The sequence below is a fragment of the Chrysochloris asiatica genome, unplaced genomic scaffold (assembly GCF_000296735.1).
Source record: "Chrysochloris asiatica unplaced genomic scaffold, ChrAsi1.0 scaffold00088, whole genome shotgun sequence".
Lineage (NCBI taxonomy): Eukaryota > Metazoa > Chordata > Mammalia > Afrosoricida > Chrysochloridae > Chrysochloris > Chrysochloris asiatica.
In genome coordinates this window covers 9563623-9587571 of record NW_006408606.1, presented here as the reverse complement: position 1 = coordinate 9587571, position 23949 = coordinate 9563623, and the positions used below count along the sequence as shown (strand labels likewise).

Below are 23949 nucleotides of genomic sequence, written 5' to 3'. Positions count from 1 at the left end.
TAATTTCCACTTATATTTTAAGTAAAATATTACATACTGAAACTTGGCAAAATATAGAAATACTGCTATAAATACTTCTATAAATTGGTTTTCATAGATCCACAACTGCTGTATTCTTTACCTTTCTCTTTTCTCCCCAGTTTCACATGAACCTTTGCAAATAATCGGTTGAAAAAAAAATAATGTAGCAAGGTATTACAGAATAGCCTACTAACCATACAGTCTTTCAAGATGTGCAGGCTGCTTTTTGTATTCTTCCTGTAGATGATCTGCCTCTTCCAGAATACAGCGATATTCTGGTATCAGAAAGTCTGTATTTCCCTCATGGACCTGCAATTCCTTATTTTAAATAAAATGTTCAAAATTAAATCTAAGTGTAATAGGAGAGCATTTACAATTTTAGAAGTTCTATCACAATAGGATAATGATTAAGAGTCCATAACATATATACTTACTTTTAAAGCATCAATTAACTGCACTTTCTTAGCCAAAAGCAACTGGTACTCCAGTTTAGGGTGGATTAGCTTTAACGTGTGTTTCACTGATACTTCATTTATCTCTAGAAGGAGTTGAGTAAGGACAATTAAGTTAGTCACAGAAACATTCTTATAATATCAACAACAACAAAAAAAAGAAAAACAAAACCAGAAAGAATAATCAGGGTTTTTTTTTGTATGTTTGTTTTTTACCATATGATATGTTGAGGTTAATTTTCCTTTTCGTAGCTTCCTTAGAGAGCACATCTTTCAGGATGGATATAGTAGAAATGTTGTCAGATTTAAAAACTCCTTCTCCTTTTCTGTAAAATTAATATATATATATATATATACTTCAGAAAGTAGTCCAGTAAATAGGTATTTTCTGACTAGAACCTAGTAATCAGATTTCATTTTGCTTTATATTCCTTTAAAATTGTTCATGTAAAGCTTATTTAAATAGGCAACCCTTTACTGTTATATTAACTATTATTCTGAACCTACTTATAAAGCTAAACAAAAGATCCTAGTTACATGGTTCCTAAAGATAGGGCAATTTTTATGTTCTTCATTTAAAACACAGCTTTTTTTCTTTTGTTTTCACTACTAATATTTATAATGTTAATCCTGTCAATATAATACTTTGAGATGTTGTTGTTGTTATTGTTAGGTGCCGTCGAGTTGGTACCGACTCATAGCAACCCTATGCACAACAGAACGCAACACAGCCTGAAATTATAATATGCTTCATCCTGAGAAAGTAAATCTGATATTAAACCTGAAAGAATGACATCTGCTGTTCTTCTATGCCCAGCATACACTGCCACTTTTTATATATACTGTTCTGTCTCATAGCAACTCTCTATAGAGTTTCTAAGGAGCAGCTGGTAAGTGTGAAACGCTGACCTTGTAGTTCAAACCGACCTTGCAGTCCACTGCTTATCTTACAGCACCACACGAGGACTCCCTACATAGTCACAGGACCCTTGTTTTTCTTTGGAAAGCCAGCTTCTTCCCCTCAGTTTCAGATGGCTTCAGTGGAACTGGCCTCAATCTCATTTTTAAGACTTCAGAAGGAGCCATGTAGCAGTGTATTTTATCCACTTGACCATAATGGTCTGAGCTGCACAATGATACTCAAATGTCTAATGGAAGTAGTAGGAAAGAGGCTCTAAGGGCAGCTGAAAAGGTATTGTTGGATGTAGCTACTGTGACCACCATGCCACTACATAGAAAAGCCAACAAAAGCACAAGTAGAGCTGCGCAATGGAAAAGGAGAAAGTCCTGATGATACTGGGTGAAGCTGAATCTAAGACTGATTGATTACTGTTAGCATTTTAAGTCATGTGAACCAACAAATTCCTTTTCTTCCCTTTTTGGTAGTTATGCCGGCTTGAATTTAGTTTCTTTTTTTGTGACCAAAAGTTTCCTAATGAATGTACACACCATTGTTGTGTACATTCAATGTTGGCTTTCCTAATGAATGTACACACCATTGTTGTGTAGTCAATGTTGGCTTTTTAATGGCTTTTCACATACAGAAATAATTTATACTGACTGGCTGTAGACATTATGTTCTTTCTTCTAGAAAGTTGAATAACATACACTACTCCGGGTATGGCACTGTGGATAAACACTGGACTGCTAATCACAAAGTGGATGGCTCACACCCACCCCCTACTCCTTTGAAACCCTATACAGGATCGCTGTGAGTCAGACACGTAACAACTACTATTTCACTTCCATGATTTCTCTAGTTTTTAATCTATTAACAGATTAACGGTTTACAAGGTTTATCTTATTTTACTCTTCAATAATTCAATACTATTATTTCCATTTCTCAAAAAGAAAAATAAAACTCAGAAAGTTAAGCAATTTTGCTACGGTTACATAGCTGGTGAGTGACAGAGTCAAGATTCAAACCTATGCCTCCAAAGCACACTACTCTTCATAATATGTATTTTATTTAGGATGCATCAAAACTATTACTGAGGATCTACTATGTGCAAAGCCATGTGTTAGGTACTTGGGAGTATACAAGATAACTAAGAAATAGACTCTGTCCATGAGAACCTCAAGGTCAGTGGTTCAAACTCCCCAGCCACTCCTCAGAAAGCCTATGCAGGGTTGCTATGAGTCGGAAATGACCCAACAGCACTTAGTAACAACAACAAAAACTTACTGTTTAATTTTAAAAGACAAGCATACATAAAAATTACTGTATATTTCAAACTTACTAATTATTGCTAAGTGCTGTCGAGTTGGTTCCCACTGATAGTGACCCTATGTAGGGTTTCAATGGCCACCTTCCAGTTCAAGGCAACCTTGCGGTCCAGTGCTTACCCTTCAGGACCACATTAGGTGCTAGCATGTCAATTTTCAATACATAGAGACTCCACATGGCAGAGTAGAACTGCCCCATAGGGTTTTCTAGGCTGAAATATTTATAGAAGCAGTTTGCCAGGTCTTTCTCCCACGGAACAGCTGGTGTGTTCAGTGAATCTTTCAATTAGCAGCCAACTACTAATTAACCACTTTCCCACCATATAACAATAAATACCAGGAACAGGTCAAAATAAAATGACACAGAAACAAAGAAGTGAAAGAAAGAAGGCTTTAAAATTAGCTACGGAGTTGGGACTTGGTGGATAAGTAGTTTTGACTATTAACGAAAGAATAGTTACGGACACAGATGGTAAAGAGCAAAAGTCGGTTATTATAAAAATATATAATGTGCTTGGTCTTGTTATTAGGTGCTGTCATGTGGGTTCCGACTCACAGCAACCCTGTACAGGGTTTCCAAGAAATAGCTGGTGGGTTAGAACCACTGAAGCTGGGGTTCAAACCAACCTTATAGTCCAGTGCTTATCCTAGGAGCACCACACCAGGACTCCATCTAATGTGCTTTGTTGTTGTTGTTAAGTGCTGTTGAGTCAATTCCAACCCATAGTGACCCTGCAAAGGGTTTCCAAGGAGCAGCTGGTGAGGCTGAACCGCTGACCTTGCAGTTCAAACAACTTTGCAGTCTGATGCATTAGCCTCCAGTGCCACACCAGGACTCCATATAAAGTACTAGAACGTATCAAATTGTCTACTGTTATTTAAATGTGAGAGGTTCAAGACCTGGTTGTATATCAAAATAAGAACCTTGATGGCACTATGGGTTAAGTATTGGACTGCTAACCACAAGGTTGGTGGTTTAAACCCACAGCTATGAGTTAAAACCAACTCAATGGCACAACAACAATATGTTCAGAAACAGAAAAACTATTTAGCTCAAAAGGAACCCTAGTACCACAGTAGTTAATGGCTTGACTGCTAACCAAAAGGTAAGCAGTTCGAACCCACCAGCCACTCCGCAGGAAAAAGAATAAAGATTTACAGCCTTGGGAATCCTATGGCATTTAATTCTACTGTCTTGTAGGGTGGCTATGAGTTGAATCAATGACAGTGGGTTTGGTCTGGGGGCTTTTATGGAGCTCATGGGAGATGACTGCTATGTGAATGGGAAGGGTGAAGGATTACAACTGAATCCCTGAGGACAATATAGAAGAACACAGTCCTCCACACTCTAGCATTGTTGTTAAAAAGTGCTGTAGATTTGGTTCCAACCCATAGAGACTCTGTGTAGGGTTTCCGAGGAGCAGCTGGTGAGCTTGCACAACCGACCTTGTGGCTCAAATTAATTTTGCAGTCCATCACATTAACCCACAGTGCCACTCTAGCATGTTGTTGTTGTTATTGTTAGGTGCCATCGAGTCAGTACTGGCTCATGTGACCCTATGCACAACAGAACGAAACACTGCCTGGTCCTGGGCCGACCTCACAATTGTTGCCACGCTTGAACCCACTGATGCTGCCATATTGCCAATCCATCTCACTGGAGTCTTCCTCTTTTTCTCTGACCCTCCACCTTACCAAACATGATATCCTTCTCCAGCGACTGGTACCTCCTGACAATATGTCCGAAGTATGAGAGATGAAGTTTGGCAATCCTGGCCTCCAAGGAGCACTCTGGCTGCCCGTCTTCCAATACAGATCTGTTGGTTCTTTTGGCAGCCCATGACACTTTCAATATTCTCCAACACCATAACTCAAAAGCATCAATTCTTCTACGGTCTTCCTTATTCACTGTCCAGCTTTCGCATGTATATGAGGTTATTGAAAATCCCATGGCCTGGGTCAGGTGCACCTTAGTCCTCTTTACTCTTCAACACTTTAAAAAGGTCTTGTAAAGCAGATTTGCCTAATGCAATACATGGTTTGATTTCTTGACTGCTGCTTCCATGAGTGTTGATAGTTGATCTAAGAAGAATGAAGTCTTTGACAACTTCAATCTTTTCTTCATTGGTAAGAATGTTGTTTATTGGTCCAGTGGTGAGGATTTTTGTTTTCTTTACTCTAGCATGGTAGCCTCTAGAAGACTGCCTATTTCCCTAAAGTTGAAGTCATTGCCTATTTTGCATAATAATGCATATTTTGCATAATTCCAAATGGAATTATGACAAATCTTCAAATCAATTTGAGGATTGCCATCTTTACAGTGTCTTTATATTGATGGCTTTAGGCTATCTTACTCCATGTAATTGGAGTCCTGGTGTGGCGCTGTGGGTTAATGCACCAGACTGCAAAGCCATTTGAACTGCAACATCGGTGGTTCAAGCTCACCAGCTGCTCCTCGGAAACCCTATACAGGGTCGCTATGTGTCGGAACCGACTCGACAGCACTTCACAACAACAACTCCATGTAATTAAGTTTTATATGACAATTAAATTTCTAACATTCTTCACATAAGTTCTACAACTCAAACAAAACTCACTGCCATCAAGTCAATGCTGACTCATAGCAACCATGTATAGGGTTTCCAAGGCTGTAAAGCCAACCTATAGGTTTTTTGCTTTTTTCCCTAATTGTTAATGCTATTCTGAAATGAGTCTTTACTAACAGTGTATTTTCTAACTGCTTATTGTGAAGAAATTATGAAAGGCTGTATTGCTCTTTGCATAGTCATCTTTATATAATCATTTTTGTAAATTCATTCTACTTATTTTTTAATAGATCCTCTCGAATGGTCAGGTATTCTATCATATTATTTTCAAATTATTCCTGTCTTAGAGCAAACAAAACCTAGAAGTCCAATTTGCTTACATAAAAACAACAGTTGTGAACAGTAATGAGTCTGATTTACCTGTAGGTACTTTCAAGTTGTGTATCCAGGAAGGTGTTCTGAAAATAAAATGTCACACCTTCTCCTGACGGTGGCTTCTCAGGAACTTCAGGAAGGCAAAAAACCACCCAGGAATGAACTTCAGCAAAACTGAACTGTCCAGTTAGAGTCAGTGTATTCATGGGTCTGTAATTAAATAACAGCACGCATTAATTAGTATGTGTGAAGATGTGGATATAGACTATCTATCCAAGGGAACTTCAACAAGTTCTTGGAAAAATTGTATTATCTATTAATTCTACTTTTCCACAAACTTTTGAAGCCTGCTACACATGAACAAACAGAATTTTGTAATAGTTGCTAAACAAATATAAAAGCACTCACTTAACTTTTCTCATATTAATCTTACACACCAAATAAATAAACATTTCAATTTCATGGGAAAATTTTAAATATCCTTTATTTTTATTATTATAACATGATTTACCAATAAAACCCACTTTACTCATATATATTTCATTTTTGAAAAGTTCACCTAGTATTTCTATATAAACTATAAAACATATGCACAGAAGAGTGTCCTTAAGAAAATAATGCACAGAACATGAAGGCAAAGAGTGAGACTTTGGAATAGGATAGACATGAATTTAAAAATTTGAAAACTATGTGTCATTGGGCAAAAATAAATACTTGTTCTACGTATGTTTAAAACAAATCAAGTGGATAATTAAACAAAATTATTAAAATGCAAATTGTATAGAATTAAAGATTGAGAAGGAACTTTCAATAGGCTTTAGAATTGAGGAACCTGATAGCTGAAACAGTTGGTATGATTCAGATCAACGCTCTACTTGGAGATGAGAAACCAAGGTCCACAGAGGCTGAATTATTTCCCCAAAGTCACAAAGAAAAGGATAGAAAAATTCCAATCTACTCTCTTGATTCTGTTTGTTATTCTATCCACCACATTATACTGCTTCCATTAACCCAACTTTGACTTTTAAGCAGGAAGATACCCTTAGAAAATAAGGAGTCTATTCTTTTCAATGTTTTCCAAAAATTTCCCAAGCAGATCCTTTCTCACTAGATATCTGATTGCTCATCTTTTAAATTATAAACTAGTTACAGCTTTTAAATTTTAACTAATCAAATTATAAAACAGAATGAACATGGGTTTTAACCTCAAATCACAGCACTTACACAAGGGGGCTTCATGGAATTAAAAGACAATGGAAGTTTTCCATGAACTTTTTAAAGTCCCTTTGTATATAAGTCAGGGAACACAGTGGTTTTATAGGACAAACACTGCACTGCAAACCACAAGGTCGGCAGTTCTAGTCCACCAGCTGAACCCCACAAAGGTTTGAAAACAAAGCAAGCCTGGAAACCCTAATACAAGGTTCCTATGACTCAGAACCAACTACACAGCACTTAACAACATACAAGTCAAAACTATTACTACAAAATCAGAAAAACCTTTATTAAACAGACATACTGGCACTGTTAAGGAGCTCTGGCAGTATAATGGTTACGAATTGGGCTGAGAACCTTAAGGTCAGCAGTTTGAAACTGACTCCACGGCACATAACAACAATAACAACAACTGGCACTGTAGGATAAGCACTGGACCTCAAGGTCAGTTTGATCCATTAAGGTTGGTAGTTCAAACTCACCACACAGGGTCACTATGAGTCAGAATCTACTCAATGGCACTTAACAACAATGTTTCACAAAACATCATCCATCAAGGTCTATACATTTCTGAATGCTGTGTTTCCATCTCTCTAGCCCATTCCTGAAGAATTCTGCACTCTTCAATTTACACGTCAAAACGGCAGTTTCAAATTCTCAAGGGACTCAAATCATGTTCCTTTTCCATGGTCTTTGAGTTTGGGGAACAAAAAAATCTGAATGGGCAAGGTCAGGGTTGAAGAGTGGATGAGGTAAGGCTTCCCAATGAAATTCTCACTCTTGCTGACTTCAAAGAATGAGCAGGTGCATTGTCATGATGGAAAAAAAATTCTTTGGTGCAACTTTCTCACCAATGCAGTTTTCAATTTTCTTAAAACTTTTTTTCTAATAAGCCACTGTGATTGTCCTATTTCCTTCATGAAAATCTATCAAGATTATCCCTTTGGAATCACATTAGAAGGTCATAGACAGAGTGGGATAAAATGTAGTATAAACCTCAAAATCATAAAAACAGATACATTATGGATCAGACAATAGACTGGTGGAACCCTGAGACTATGACCCTTGGTTCCCACCTCAGATCTGGAACTGAACTCCTCCCCATAGCTTAATTTTCAACCAAGCAATACATAGGTATGTAGGGGAACAACACTAGTGGGGTACACACCATGGAGTGGTCACCCATTGTAGACCAAAAGGCCAGTCTTTACCCACAGATAAAGTTCAGAAGGGTTGGGAAAGGAGGAGGAATGGAAACAAGAAACACTAGGAGGAACTGGCAGGCTACACTGAGGGGAATGCAATCACTGAGATGAAACAAGGTGTATGCTTTGTTGAATGCAAAGCTGATGATCTACTCTGTAATGATATACTGACTTCACAATAAAAAGTCAAAAGAAAAAAAGAAGTAAATAGGTCTAGATAGAGACTGTTGAGAAACAATAGCTTCACATTCTGACATTTGTTTAATAAAGGTTCCTATGATTTTATGGAGTCCTGGTGTGCGCTGTGAGTTAAAGTGCTGGACTGCAAAGTCAGTTTGAGCTGCAAGGTTCAGGCGCATCAGCCCCTCCTTGGATACCCTAGACAGTGTCGCTGTGGCTAGGAACCAACTCAATGGTGCTTAACAACAACAATGATTTTATAGCAATATCTTTTTTTTCCACAGAGAAATCATAATATTTTTATTATAAAATATTTTTTTTCTTACAGCTAGTATATAAAGCTCCTGTCTTCCTTACATCAATATATGAATAATTTTATTTACATATATCACCCTTGAGATGAGCTCAATAGCCATCTGCTACTTAGCTTTGTATATAAGAATTGGAATTTCAAGATATTATCAAAGCATTACCAAACACCATGGGATAACATAACTGACATTCAAATTCAAGTGAATATGATGCTTCCTTTCAATTAACTTGCTATTTCTAGTTCAATGTACATTCAACCATATAGCAATACTTTTTGATTTATCCTTATATCCTACTTGTTGTTATTACCTGAAATTCTGTGAACTAGAGCAGTGATTGCCCCTATTTATCATGTACTAGAACAAAATTTACTCACAATGTATATCATCAAACTATATGCATCTATACATACATATTAAAGATCATACATAAAGTTTTTTTAAATTAAGTATAGGTAAAAGTTTTTAAAAAGGGACTTGTTTAAACATGTTTGGTTTGAAATAACCCACGCATGTGTGAACTAGAACCCTAGTAGCAATACTTTTTGACTTAGCCTTATATAGATACTTTTCTGGGCCTTCATTTATCATTAGGAAAATGGAGATAGTACTACCTGTCTTGCTGTATGAATTACATAATAATGCATAATCACCTGGCACAGGGCAGGTATTTAGTAATTGTTCTTTTTTTTTTTCTTTCTTTCCCTTTCCTTCCATTTAAGTCAACAGTCTCTTCATCTTCAGGGAGAATAGAAACTACAAACAGGAGGATTCTTACATTGGAGTGGAAGTCAGATATAACAGAAACTATGGCTCAAGGTCGCAGTTCAAGCTCACCAGCTGCTCCTTGGAAACCTTATACAGGGTTGCTATGGATAGGAACCGATTCGATGGCACTACACAACAACAGCAACAAATGGCCCTGCAAGATAAATACTGTCTGCAAGGTCAGTTTGAACCTCAAGGTCAGTGGTTCAAACTCAGCAGCCACTCCTCGGAAACCCTATACAGGTTCACTATGAGTCAGAACCAACTCAACGGCAATTAACAACAACAGTCACAGCCATAGGGATTGTGGATGAACCCACTAGCAGCCCATGGAAGATTTGCCAGCCAGCTTCCTAAAAGATTACAGCCTTGGAATCCCTATGAGGCAGTTTTACTGTTCTAAAGGGTTGCTATGAGTCAGAATCAACTAGACAACAGTGGGTCTAGTATTACAACCAATTGTTCTAATACCATTACCTGAGATGAAAGGAAAGGAAATGTAAAGTCTGAAGTTACTACAATAAGGTCCTATTAACAAAGAACTAAGGAGCTCTGGTAGCGTAGTGGTTATGAATCGGGCTGCAAGCCTCAGGGTCAGCAGTTCGAAACTACCAGCTGTTCTGCGGGAGAAAGGTGAGGCTTTCTGCTCCCGTAAAGATTTACAGCCTCGGAAACCCTGTACAGGGTCGCTATGAGTCGGAACCGACTCCACGGCACATAACAACAACAACAAAGAACTACTTGATGATTTGAATGCTAAACATTATTTGCTCAAGTGCATGTGTATGAAATATAGACGCTATCTTTATGATCTCAGAATAGTTGCTGTTGTTGGTGGCCACATGTGTGCAGAGCAGAACTGGTCCATGTTTGTTTGTTTTTTTAAATGTTTTATTATGAATTATGTGATAGTTTACATGGGAAGACATTAGTTTTACATTCATCCTATCGTATATCATTTCATTGCCATGATTACAATCCATTCTATGCATCATCAACCAACCAAAGGTTGTCCCTTGGTCACCCCTCTCCCTCTCTAGGTCTAAAGCCCCAAGCTGCTCTGTCTCCCCACGTCATTGTCTCTGTCTCCATCTCTGGCATCACTACTTCTCTGGGTAGGGTCCCGCTCTCCGCTCTTCTCCCTTGATGGACCCAGGGACCTCCACTCCAAGACTGCAAAGTTAATCACTCCCCTCCTTGCTATAAAACATCTACCTTTACATTTACAGCCCTCACAATCAGTCCTGATAACAATTATTCACTATCCTTTCATCAGCCCCACGGTTTTAAGAAGGTAGCCAGGCCTGTGAATGGTTTCCAACTGCCCTTCTTTTGGTTAGCAGTAGAGCACTTAACCATCTGCACTACCATGAAAGACATCAAAGTCTAACTTAAACTAGCCTCTGAAATAAAACCAATAATTTTATGTTATTATCAAAAATATTTATTTAAAAAATTTACAAGGAACTACCAGAATTTAGACTAAGAAAATAAAAAGAGCATTTAATTGTGTAGTATCATTTCCTCTGTCCTACCTGTCATGATCAATAAAGTGAGTTCTTTGATGAAGTGACAGGGGTTTGATCTGGTACTGGTGGACCTGACAGGTTTTAGGCTGAATTCTTGGGGTCACATATGCTTGAAGTGTGCCATACTGGCCTTCAATTGAACGAATCTGATTCAATACAAAAAAAAAAGAAAAAAGAAAAAGAAACATGAATCTAGGAACATAAGTGTATCTTTAAGATATTCAACACAAGCAATCAAGTACTTATGCTTTAATCTCGGTAATATTTGGAAAAAATAATGGTATTCTGTTAAACAACCAATTTTTACCACTAAAGGAAAATGAAAAAAATTATGGCAGTAATAGCAAAATCAATCTGTAAGAATTACCTCCACCCCATATTTTCAGTTGATTTATCCATACTTACCAATGCTACTCCATTCCATATACTCTCACACTGCCTGGTCACATCCAGAAATAAAGGTATATACAGTGGGTCCTTGAACAATACGGGTTTGAACTGCCTAGATCCACTTATACACACATTTTTTTCCCTGTTATTGGTGAGATAAGCTCCCGTGTTTCAAGTATCCATTTAAAATGCCCTGTGATGCTAACCACTACTGACTGCCTCCCAGGGCATTTTCACGGGAGACGTGAAACAAACCTGTGTAAAAGTGGGGACATGCAGATCAAACCATAATGGTCAAGGGCCAACTGTAATGCATTTTATACAGGGTGATATAAAAAAAACAAAAAAAAACCCCGAAAATCAACACATTTTTGTTGAAGAGATAAATGAGTTTTCCAAATAGCTGATACTTATGTGGAATACATTTGCTCAGAAATACAGATATTATAGCATGTAATTATTGCTATTAAAAAAAAAGTTGGACAGTGAATACGGAAGACTGATGCCTTTGAATTATGGTGTACTAAAAACTGCCAGAAGAATGAACACATCTGACTTAGAGGAAGTACAGCCAGAATGGTCCTTAGAAGTGAGGATGGCAGGAACTTTGGGAATGTTATCAGTGGTAAGCATCTCTAGAGAAGCATGCTTGGTAAAGGAAAAGGTCAGTAAAAAAGAGGAAGACCCTCAGTGAGATGGGATTGACACCGTGGCTACAGCAACAGACTCAAGCACAGCAATGACTGTGAAGATGGTGCACGATGGGGCAGTGTTTCAGTAGGTTGTACATGAGTCAGAACCAACTTGATGACACCTAGCAATAACAATTGTTCTAAAAATCTACCAACTTTAAAAAAATTTTTTTTTCCCCATGAACTTAATTCTTTATTTTCAGTGAAAACAGAGATGCATAATGTGGTATAATGAATTATTTAATATCTCTTCTAGCCTTATCTTTGTAACTCCCACCAAACAACTCTTTCTCTGCTGGATCTGGATAAGAGAGAAGGTGGGAGAAGATACTGATAGGAAGATATGAATCAGCTGTGGAAGGTTGGTGCTCATTATATTTTTGCACATAACAATAATGTAATTGTAACACATTTGTACTGGAAGATAGTTTGGGGCTACTTTGAATATGGCCGCTTGACTATCAATCGATTATGATGATGTAATCAAAACATTCCAGGAATTTTGCCAAAGCGAACCCTGCGATAAAAAACATCCTAAAGGGATTCTGTGGGCTTGAGAACCAACAAGAACAGACAACAACCAGAATTTGACATACGTGGCAGCACTACCCAGAACGCAATCAACAAATGGAAGAGTTGAGAACAGAACAAAACTATAAAAACAAATTCAGAGGATGTGGGAGGTCAGTCTATGATCAAAACAATTACAATGTGAAAGAAGGTAAACACATAAGAAAAGAGATACAGGTGGTGAGAAGGTCAGGTGGACTACAGGATAAAATAGACTGCCTTAAATAGAGGGAAAGATTAACGGAATATAAGGTAACCACAATGGTGGGGTTGGGATGGGGGATTTAGGGAGAGTTGGAGGGAGGCGACGATAGAGCATAGGGTGGGGTGTTGGGGAGGGATGAGGCGGAAGAACAAGTTGATAGGGGACACTGAGACAGGTTTGCATGGGCTAAGTGCTGTTGTTAGGTGCCATGGAATCAGTACCGACTCATAGCGACCCTAGGCACAGCAGAACGAAACACTGCCCGATCCTGGGTCAACCTCACTATTGTTGCCACGCTTGAGTCCATCGATGCTGCCAACTGGCCTATCCATCTCGTTGGAGGTCTTCCTCTTTTTCTCTGATCCTTCATCCTACCAAACACGGTATCTTCTCCAGTGACTGGTCCCTCCTGACAATATGTCCGAAGTATGAGTGATGAAGTTTAGCCATCCTGGCCTCCAAACAGCACTCTGGTTGCACTTCTTCCAACATGGATCTGTTTGTTCTTTTGGCAGCCCATGGCACTTTCAATATTCTCCTACAACACCATAACTCAAATGCGTCAATTCTTCCACGGTCTTTCCTTATTCACGGGCCAGCTTTCGCATGCATATGAGGTTATTGAAAATACCACGACTTGGGTCAGGTGCACCTTAGTCCTCAATCTGACATTTTTGATCTACAACATTTTAAAAAGGTCTTGTGCAGCAGATTTGCCTATTGCAATACGTTGTTTGATTTCTTGACTGATGCTTCTGTGAGTATTGATAGTTGATCCAAGAAGAATGAAGTCCTTGACAATTTCAAACTTTTCTCCGTTGATAAGAATGTTGTTTATTGGTCCAGTGGTGAGGATTTTTGTTTTCTTTACATTGAGATGTAATCCATACTGAAGGCTGTGTTCTTTGATCTTCATCAGTAAATGTTTTAAGTCCCTTTCACTTTCAGCAAGCAAGGTTGTATCATCTGCATATCGCAGGTTGTTAATGAGTCTTCCTCCAATCCTGATGCCATGTTTTTCTTCATATAACCCAGCCAAATGGGACAGAGGTAAATAGTGATGCATGCTCCACCTTGGAACAACAGGGCTCTGTGATACAGGGATGCAGACATAGTTTGAAGAGCAGAAATAATACTAAGATGCATAACTGTCTTATGAATATTGGTTCCCTTTGCCTACTATTGTAAAATACACACTTGAGTGGGATAGAAAGGTATGACAGAAAACATGATGACAGAAAACTTGTAAGCCCGTCTTCAGCCTATAACTGATTGGAGTACCTAAAAAGGGTTCTAAAATTTGCCTAGTGAAATATGCCTCTTGTGGAGCCTAATATAGGACCATACATGGAATCCTGAGTCCCATCCAGAACCTTCTGAGGTGGGATATTCCCACTAGCAAGGACAAGCAGACCAACTTGGAACAGCTAGAGCAACAGAAGATACATTTTTAAAGAAAGATCATCAAGAAACCACCCCAAAAAATGTCTGTATGACTGGTTACTACAACAATAAGCAAGCTGTTCACCAGGAAGCCTTCAAGGCAAGCAATTAAGTTCCTTCAGGACAAACCCCCCTCTAAGACTGAAACTCAAAGGGAACACATGAGCAGGCATGTAAGCTTGCTGGCAACCACATTGGTCTACTGGTGAGTGGAAGAGGGGGAAAGGCAGCAATAAAGAATTGGGCTGAGTTCAACTATGGTCCATAGACACCCCGTTGACCTGGAGATGAGAAGAGAGAAGAGGAAGGCTGGTCCAAAGTATGGTAAGACCTGGGGACACCTGAGCCCATGGACAAGGACACAGTCACAGAGGGCTAGAGCTGAGAGTGAAATATCCAGCTGATATAAAATGAAGAAAGATGCACAAGAACACCCACACTTGCAGATAGTACCCATTTGAGCTAGCCTTGATGGCTTGATAATCACAACTTGACTAGAGGAAGATTTAAAAAAAAAAAATTTTTTTTTTTCTTTGCTAAAGGCAACAAGGGTAAATTTCTACAATTTGATGAACCAGACCTATACTCATAGAGGCAGTAACTCTAAAGACCAACAGAAAGGGAAGGAGTCTTCACATCAAGCACCAATGCCATCCCCTCTATACACAGGGTAGATAGGGACAGTCAACTTAGACATTGGCTACCTAAAATGAGGGGTGTTAAAGGCACGAAGTAATTGGCTTTCAAGGTTTCAAGAGGGAGTTTAGTTTAATAGTGTGTAGGGGAAGAAAGAGTTACCACTGAATAGTTTCATCTTGTCTAGATGGGTCTGGTTAAAAGAGATGGGGATAAGAGTCTTATGATTCAATAGTGAGCAATTATTATCATGACTAATTGCGACTGTCACAATTATAAAGGTAGAAGTTTTGTAACAAAAATGGGAGAGTAGTTAATCTTATAGTTCAGAAACAAAGGACCCTGGGACCATTAAGGGAGAAGAGCACAAGAGGAATGTGGGACCAGAAGCAGTGACACCAGAGATAGAGGCAGAGATGGGGACATGGAAAATGGTAGTGGCTGAGGATTCTAGATTCATGGGAAGAAAGGGACTAAGAGATAGTGGCCAGGAGGCAGACTTGCAGACTGTGCCCTTCGGTGGTGTAAATTACTATATATGCCTGAGTGTTTAAACCCCTCCCCCTAAAAAACCCAGCTAAAGTGAATAGAAATACTGTTAACCGATGGTATATGGAAGGGATTATAATCATTGTAATGAAAAACAGTGTATGATTTGTTGAATGTAAAACTGGTGATCTGCTCTGTAAACTTTCACTTATTCAACAATAAAAACTTTAAAATATATATATATTAGGTGCCATCAAGTCAGTACCAACTCATAGCCACATTATGCACAACAGAAGGAAACACTGCCTGGCATTGCACCAATCAATCCTCTTTGGGGGTGGGGGCGCAGGGGCTTCCTCTTTTTCATTGACCCTCTTTACAAAGCACAATGTCCTTCTCCAGGAATGAAGTCTGACCATCCTGGCTTCTAAGGAACATTCTGGCTATACTTGTTCCAACATAGATTGGTTGTTCTTTTGGCAGTCCATGGTACTTTTAATAGTCTCCTCCAACACCATCAATTCTTCTATGGTCTTCTTTATTCATTGCTCAGCAAACTCCATGGCAACAACAACAACAATTACTAATTTACTGACACGGTTTTGTTTTGCTTTTTTTGAGTGTCATCTAGTTGGTTCTGACTCATAGGTGGTAACCTGTATAGGTTTTCCAAGGAGCAGCTGGTGGTCTTAAACCACCAACTTTCAGTTAGTAGTCCAGGGCTTATCCTACAGCACCATACCAGGACTTGTTAGTGATATATAATTTTCGATGTTTAATGTTCAAGCATGGTTAAACTTATTCATAAAATATACTTAAGTATATTATTTTAGAAAAAGCTTATCCCAATTTTTCCATTTTCACTAATGAACTTATGTACAACAAAACAAACTGTTCAGAAAAAAATGACATTTAGATGGCACTTCTCTGAGGGAGCCCTGCTGGCACAGTGGGCAAAATCTTGGGCTGTTAACAGAAAAGTTGATAGCTTGAATCCAGCTGTTCTGAGGGGGGAAGATAAGGCAATCTGCATCTGTAAAGATTTACAGCTTCAGAAACCTATGTAGCAGTTTTACTCTGTCCTATAGAATCTCACTGACTGTAGGATAAGTACTGGACTGGTAACCACAAGGTCAGGGGTTCAAACCCACCAGGTGCTCCTCAGAAACCTCATACAGTGTCTCTATGAGTTGGAACCAACTCAACAGCACTTAACAACAACATATGGTTGACTCCATGTTAGTGAGGTTAGCTTTTTATTTGGGACTTCTCTTAACCAGGAGTGAAATAATTCTGGTATAACAGCATTTCTTTTGAAAATCCAAACTGATTCTCAGAATGTCATTAACATTAGGAAAAAAGTTATAGTTCCTCATTCTTACAACACAGCTGTATTAAAATTTTTAAATGAAAAACAAAATTAATTATAAATTAACTATTAAAAAGATATATATATATTAAACCCAGTACTTAATATTAAAAGTTATTATATTACTAAAATTTGAAAGGTTTTCTCTTAAAATAAATGATGATGATAAATGACATTACTGAAATATAATCAGCAAAATACAGACAGTAACAAATTACAGAGTAAATGGACCAGATACTTCAATAACTAAGTTTCCTTATTTGGACCAGAGTTGGATAAAACCATAAAAATGAAAACCAGTGCAATTCAAATACTGAAGAATTGATGCTATTAAAGTTTTTTTTTTTCCCCCTTAATGTGATTAACAGTATTATCTTTTAAAGATACATATGAGGGGACTTCAAAAAGTTCATGGAAAATAGAATGAAAAGATAATGTAATTTTTCCATGAACTTTTTAAAACCTCCTTGTACTAAAATATTTACAAATGAAATTATAAAATGCTTTGTATTTGCTTCAAAATAATTTGGGGTGGGAGTGATAGCATAAACATGGAGACTCACTACTTTTATGTCTATTTGAAATTTGCATAATAGAAAATCACAAAAATTTCTAGTTAGACAAACTTTTATGATGTATTATCTTACAGAAGGTGAATTGTTGTTGTTGTGAGGTACCATTGAGTCATGCTAATGATTTGTTGTTGTTAAGTGCCATCAAGTCGATTCCGACCTGTAGCGACCCTGTATAAGGTTTTCCAGGAGCACCTGGTGAGCTTGAACCACCAACCTTACAGTTCAAACAATTTCGCAGTCTGACGCATTAGTCCACAGCACCACACCAGAACTCCATGCTAATGATAAATAGGCTTTAATTCAGTCCAAACCATTAACAATCAATTCAAAAGAAACAGTCCAATATGACTCATTTCAGAGAGAAAAATCCAAGGAAAGAAATTATATCAGATGTTGCAAGATAAAGTAAAGAAAAAAGAAAGTTCAAACATTTAAGAAAAGGTAATTTAAAAAATATTTACCTTGAGTTCCAGTCTTGTAGTATTTGCTTGGCACCGATAAGTGGCAAGAAGAAAGTTGTCATTTGACTAGAAAAAAATCAAAGTAAAGGAAAAGGATGAATTCATGCTTTTGATGAAAATAGCATCAATAATAATTGTGGTTACTATTTACTGAGCACTTATCATTTAGGGGAGCCCTGGTGCGGTAGTGGTTTAAGCATTGAGCTGCAAACCATAGGGTCAGCAGTTCAAATCCACCAGCTGCTCAGAAACCCTGTGGAGAAGTTCTACTCTGTCATACAGGGTCACTATGAGTTGGAATTGACTCGATGGCAACGGATTTTTTTCATTTGGATGGCAATGTGTTAAGCACTTTTTAAACATGTTCTCATTTATTCCTCCAACAACTCTATGCAGTAGATTTTACTAATAGGTTTTGACATAAGAAACTGAGACTACAAAAAATTAAATACTGTTCCCATATCTATTAAATGATGACAGTGGAATTCAAATTCAGATCTTTAAGACTCTTAAGCTTGAAAGCTCTTTCTTCCTAGGCTCTCTATAAAAATTTTAAAATTAAGAATTATTAAATTAGTAACAATGAAAAGTTCTAATATTTATATAATAAAGACATGTACGATAATGTTTGATGTTCGAATGTTTTTATTTTCACAAATATCTATAGAGAACTGAGAAGTATCTGTAACCCCAGCAAATATTACAGTGTGTATGGTGGTGGTGATGGTTGTGTGCTGTGGAGTCAATTCCAACTCATAGCAACCCTATAAAGGGTTTCTGAGGCTTTTTAAATCTTCAAGGAAGCAGAAAAGTCTCATCCTTCTCCTATGGTGCAGCTGGTGGGTTCGAACGTAGTCCAATGCTTATCATATGGAGTCACCATGCTCTCTAGCATACTGTAGGCACTCAATATATGTTTGCTGAATTTAATTGAAGATGTTCCTTCAAATATTGTAACTGCTTAAGATTGAATATTAAGCTACTAAACATGAAAATATATATATACAGGTACACAAATTAGAAAAAGAGACAAAGTAATGTGAAACTTATGCAATTTCCATGTATGGCTATTCTCTGTTTTGGTGGCACTGGGCTGCTAACTGCAAGGTCAGTGGTTTGAAACCACCAGTCATTCCTTGGAAACCCTATACAGGGTCACTGTGAGACAAAACCAACTCCACAGCACTTAACAACAACAATAAACAACTAAAGAAATATAAAGGAGACTAAAATCGAAAGGAAAATTCAAATCATTTTTACTTAGTAAACAGAGCATCAATAGACTTAAAAGTAAATTTATTCTTGAGCGATTAAAAACAGACATAATGACATATTTTTAGATAACATAATACAGATCAAAAGAGATAATGTCTGGGATTAGCATTAAAATAATCTCGTTTGGAGGGTAAGGAAGGGAGTAAAGAGAATAAAACATGACTGGCCATATGTTTAAATAACTATGGGCATCGAGTCAATTCTAACTAACAGTGACACTATATAGGGATCCCAAGATGTAAATCTTGGCAGTGCAGGTAATTTAATCTTTCTCCCTCACAGCGGCAGGTTGGTTTGAACTGCCAACCTTTTGGTTGGTTAGCAGCCCATCATCTAACCCAAGTGCCACCAGAGCTCCTTAAAGTAATGGGTACATGTTGTTAAGTGCCATCAAATTGGCTCCAACTCATATCGACCCTATATAAGGTTCCTGAGGCTTTAAATCTTCACAGAAGCATGAAGCCTCATCTTTCTCCCATGGAGTGGCCGTCAGGCTTGAACCTCAGACCTTGTGGTTCACAGCCCAGTGCTTATTGTATGGAGCCACTGTGCTCCCCAAAGAGTACACAGAAGTTTTTATACTATTCTTTCTCTTTTTATGTTACTTGAAAATCTCTTAAGGTTTTTTCCCCAAAAACCATTAAGGAAAATATTTCTGAAATTGGTATAAAATGCTCATTTCAAAGAATCCTGCAGTAGTATCAATAAAGATCAGTAGTATCAATAAATTTCAAGGAAATATAGTATTTAAAGACTTTGCTAACTTGAGTCTTTTAAATGGTTATAAAACTACAGATCCTAATTTTTTATATTTTGGTCTCAAACAGATATGATAAACTCTAGTACAACTGTTACAAATTGCTTTCCAAGAAGAAACTCTTTCCTATAAAATTATGTTGAAAGTCCTGGTATGGTACTGTAAGATAAGCACTAGACCACAGGTCAGTTTGAACCATAAGGTCAGCTGTTTAAACTCACTAGCTACTTCTCAGAAACCCTATATAGGGATACTGTAAGTCAGAATCAACTCAACAGCACTTTAACAACAACAACAACAATATATGATCATTAATTTTTTTCTTTTCCACTCTTTTTTATTCTGTCCTTTTAAAATATATCTGCCAACTCTAGTCACTGTCTCCTTTTGCTTTTGCTTACCTTCTCTAAGCAGCTAATCTAGAACACATCTTTGCCTTACTTCTCTAAAGCAACCACACCTAGCTCTGAGACTGTTGAGCTCTTTATGCTACTAAGCATAAGGAAATGGATGTAGTAAGCATGTCAAAAGCACAGGTATGATTCCATCACAGGTGATCTCTATACAGTAAGTGTTTAACAAATATCTGCTGAATGAAAGGTAAGTAGATATTCAACAAGTCTAGAAAAAGTTGGGAGGACCAAGAAGAACAGGGAGGAGGAAAAGATCACGTATGAAGGTTGTTGTTAAGTTCCATCAAATTGGTTCTGATTCACAGTGACACTATAGTGTTTCTGAGGAGGAGCTGTTGAGTTTGAACGGCTGACCTTGTGGTTCACAGTCCAGCACTGATCTTACAGCTCCACATAGAGATATGTATTTTCAAAAAATTTTAAGAACTTTGGTTTGACAGAAATAAGGAGTGGAAAGAGCTAAGGAGAGATAAGGTGGAGATGTAATCAAGAGGTAAATCATGGAACGTCATCTATGCGGCAATGAGGAATTGAGAGGAATCTTTATAAGTTCTAGGAAAGGAAATGACACGGTGATGTTTTGTATATGAGGAAGACTTCTCTGCTGCAGAGCCTGAAGGTGGTAAGCAAGGCTGTAAGCAGAGACACTAGTTAGAGCAGTATTTCAAGCAAGTGACTGTGAGGGCCTGGAATAGAGGTCTAAGAAGCATGGAACAGAGCTGACAAAATCTAGGGACTCACTGGGAGCAGAAGATGATAGAGGACAAATCTAGCACAACATCCAGGTTTCTAGATTATCAAAGAAAAAAGAAAGACAGCAGAAGAAGATTTTGATGAAAAGGTTATTTAAAAAAAAAAAAAAAGATTGAAGAACAAATACCAAAGTTGAATAGCATTCGGAGGCTTTAATCAAATAACAGAAAAGAAAGCATATAAATAATTCTTCATTTCCTAACTGTACTTACCTCAGAATCACAGCTGCTAAAGCTGACAACAGCAGAATTTTTATCCACATCAAGTAGATCTATTGGAACATCACTCTACAGTCAACATTTAAATTAAAAAAAAAAAAAATGTGAACATGGAAAACCTAAACATTTTTCCAAAATATATTTTCTCTGGAGGTTATTCTTAGGTGAGGTGGCTCTCTAGTATAAACAGTGGGCTACAAACCACAAGGTCAATAGTCCAAGTATACCAGCTTCTCTGGGGGATATAGATGAGGCTTTCTGCGCCTGAAAAGACTTACACCCTTGGAAAACTGTATAGAGTCCCTGCGAGTTGAAATTGACTCAATGACACTAAACAACAAAGGTTATTCCTAGCTCTACTTTATGTTCTTATTGAAATTTGAGCATGTAAATTCCCTTAATTTATAGTTAATAGTAAGCTGTCGTTGCTGTTGTTAAGTGCCGGTGAGCCAGTATGGACCCATAGCGATCCTGTTAGGGTTTCCAAGGAGTGGCTGGTGAGCTTGAACTTCTGACCTTGTGGTTCAAACCGACTTTGCAGTCCAGCGCATTAACCCATAGCACCACACCAGTTAATAGTATATGCTCCCAGAAAATAAATACAATAAAAATAGATGTTATTTTACAATCGTCTAATTTTTTTTTTTTTCTAATCTGGATAATAAGAGATCATTGGACAAATTCTCTTAGTACTCACTCAAAAGAACTTGCATAATTTTCCTACCTATTTTTGTCAGTGCTAAAAGTGCTAGTATGGATAACTCTGTGGTCATTCTATTTTATCAGTTTAATTGTATCAATTTAATTTTACCAGGAACACAGAAAGTTTTTTGCTTTGTTTTTTTTTTCTAGAGAGCTAGCTGCTAGGATGGTGTCCTGGTGTGGTGCTATGGTCTAACAATGGACTGCAAGATTGTTTTGAACTGCAAGGTCAGCGATTCAAGCGCACTAGCCACTCCTTGAAATCCAATACAGGTTCATTATGAGTTGGAACCGACTCAAAGGCACTGAACCACAACAGTCACTTGGACCACAAACTGCTGCATGACATTCTATGTGAATAGTGCCCTGAGCTGTTGAATGTAGCAGTCCCCCAGCTAGCATTTCGTAAAAGAGATTTATCTACCTTTAAATTTTAAATAATAATCTGATCTTAAAAATTTTCATCTTCTTCCTCTTTATTCTTTAATCATTTTCTAATTGATTTTCCATTTTTTGTTTGTTTTCCATTCATCCTATAATCATCCTTTTCTACTGAATCTTTTCCAGTTTAAAGAAAGAATAAACATTGATGAATGGAATTATATATTATTATTTCCAAATTTCATTTGTTAGGATAACCTGCTTTGCTAGTGACCCACTTAGAATCCGGTGAGCTAATTAGATGCCATTTTAGAATTTGAGGCTGAAAAAAAATTGCAATAAGGGCATTAAATATTGGAGTTCTCTAAGTAACAATTCTGCTAAAACTCTCCCAGAGAGTAGTCAAAGAAGACAGTCTATACTAGTGTCTTCTTTCTGACTTTTCTTAAAACTTAACTCGATCTACTTTTTATTTAATAATAAGTATAGGTTAAATAAAAAGTAAAGATATAATTTAAACAATCTATGAGCAGTTATTATCCTATGGAAATTGATGTGCTATAACATTTAAAACCATTGTCTAACACTGTGTTAAATAATAATTAATACATATGATTAGCTTGCAAAACAGATATATTTGTAAAATATATATTAAAGTCATTTAGTTCTAAGCCCATTACATAATAAATTAACCCTTTTACTTACCTGTATTAAGACATTATCTATTGCTGTCTGTACCTCTAAGATAAGGCTGTAGCTGGCATCATCTTTATTCAATATAAATTTATCATTTACACTAAATGAAGGTACTGCTGATTTTGCTTTGCTTGACTGTGAAGACTGTTGATATTTCTCCCTTTCCTGTAGGACCTTATACTGCAAATGTTCCAGTTCACTCCTAGAGGAAAACATGCATAACGTTTCCATCCAAAGTAGAAACATTTAAGATCCTGAATTACAAACTTGAGGCATTTAGTTCTGCAAAATAGGGTTTTATAGGCTGAGCTAGAACTGTAGCATCAATAGGAATAAACTGTTTTCTTCTAAAAATGGCCAAATGAGTCTATACTATTTACCCCTAATCTAAAAATTAAAACATGTACTCAGTCCCATATCAGCAGTATTAATAAAGACTATTAAGTAGAAAGGTAAGTTACAAATAATCAATTCAAACACAGGATTGTGTGGTTACTGTTCAAAGTTTCATACAGTACCACTCATAAGGGAAAATGACTGTAATGGGGCAAAGAAACATCTGAATTTAATGAGAAGAAACAAAATGTATGAAGCCAGTACCGTCCAGCAATACAATGTTGTTGTTGTTGTTAGGTGCCATTGAGTCAGTATCAATTCATAACAAGCCTACGCACAACAATATGAAACACTGCCTGTGCCAATCTCACAATTGTTGGTACACCTGATCCCATTGTTGCTTCCACTGTGCTAATCCATCTCAATGGGGGTCTTCCTCATTTTCTCAAACTCACCATTCTACCAAACATAGTATCCTTCTCCAGGGACTGGTCCCTCCTGATAATATGTCCAAAGTATGAGAGACAAAGTCTGACCATCCTGGTTTCCAAGGAGCACTTTGATTGTACTTCTTCCAACACAGCTATTTGTTCTTTGGGTAGTTAATGGTGCTTTCAATATTTTCACCCAACACCATAACTCAAATGTATATATTCTATGGTGCTCCTAATTCAATGTCCAACACACATGAGTCATTCTAAATACCATGGCTTGGATCAGGTGCATCTTAGTCCTCAAACTGACATCTTTGCTCTTCAAC

General features: G+C 37.4%; 1 protein-coding gene across 1 annotated transcript in view; it reads right to left on the bottom strand.

The window, feature by feature from the left end:
- Positions 1–210: 210 nt before the first annotated feature.
- BBS7 (Bardet-Biedl syndrome 7) overlaps positions 211–23949 on the bottom strand; it is a 54601-nt gene continuing 30862 nt past the window's right edge. The window contains exons 11-18 of the mRNA XM_006866274.1: positions 22863–23055; positions 21069–21143; positions 17659–17724; positions 10835–10974; positions 5666–5830; positions 690–799; positions 456–559; positions 211–339 (exon numbers count right to left, since the gene is read on the bottom strand). Coding sequence (XP_006866336.1) covers positions 211–339; positions 456–559; positions 690–799; positions 5666–5830; positions 10835–10974; positions 17659–17724; positions 21069–21143; positions 22863–23055 — 982 coding nt within the window. The remainder of the gene's footprint in view (positions 340–455; positions 560–689; positions 800–5665; positions 5831–10834; positions 10975–17658; positions 17725–21068; positions 21144–22862; positions 23056–23949) is intronic.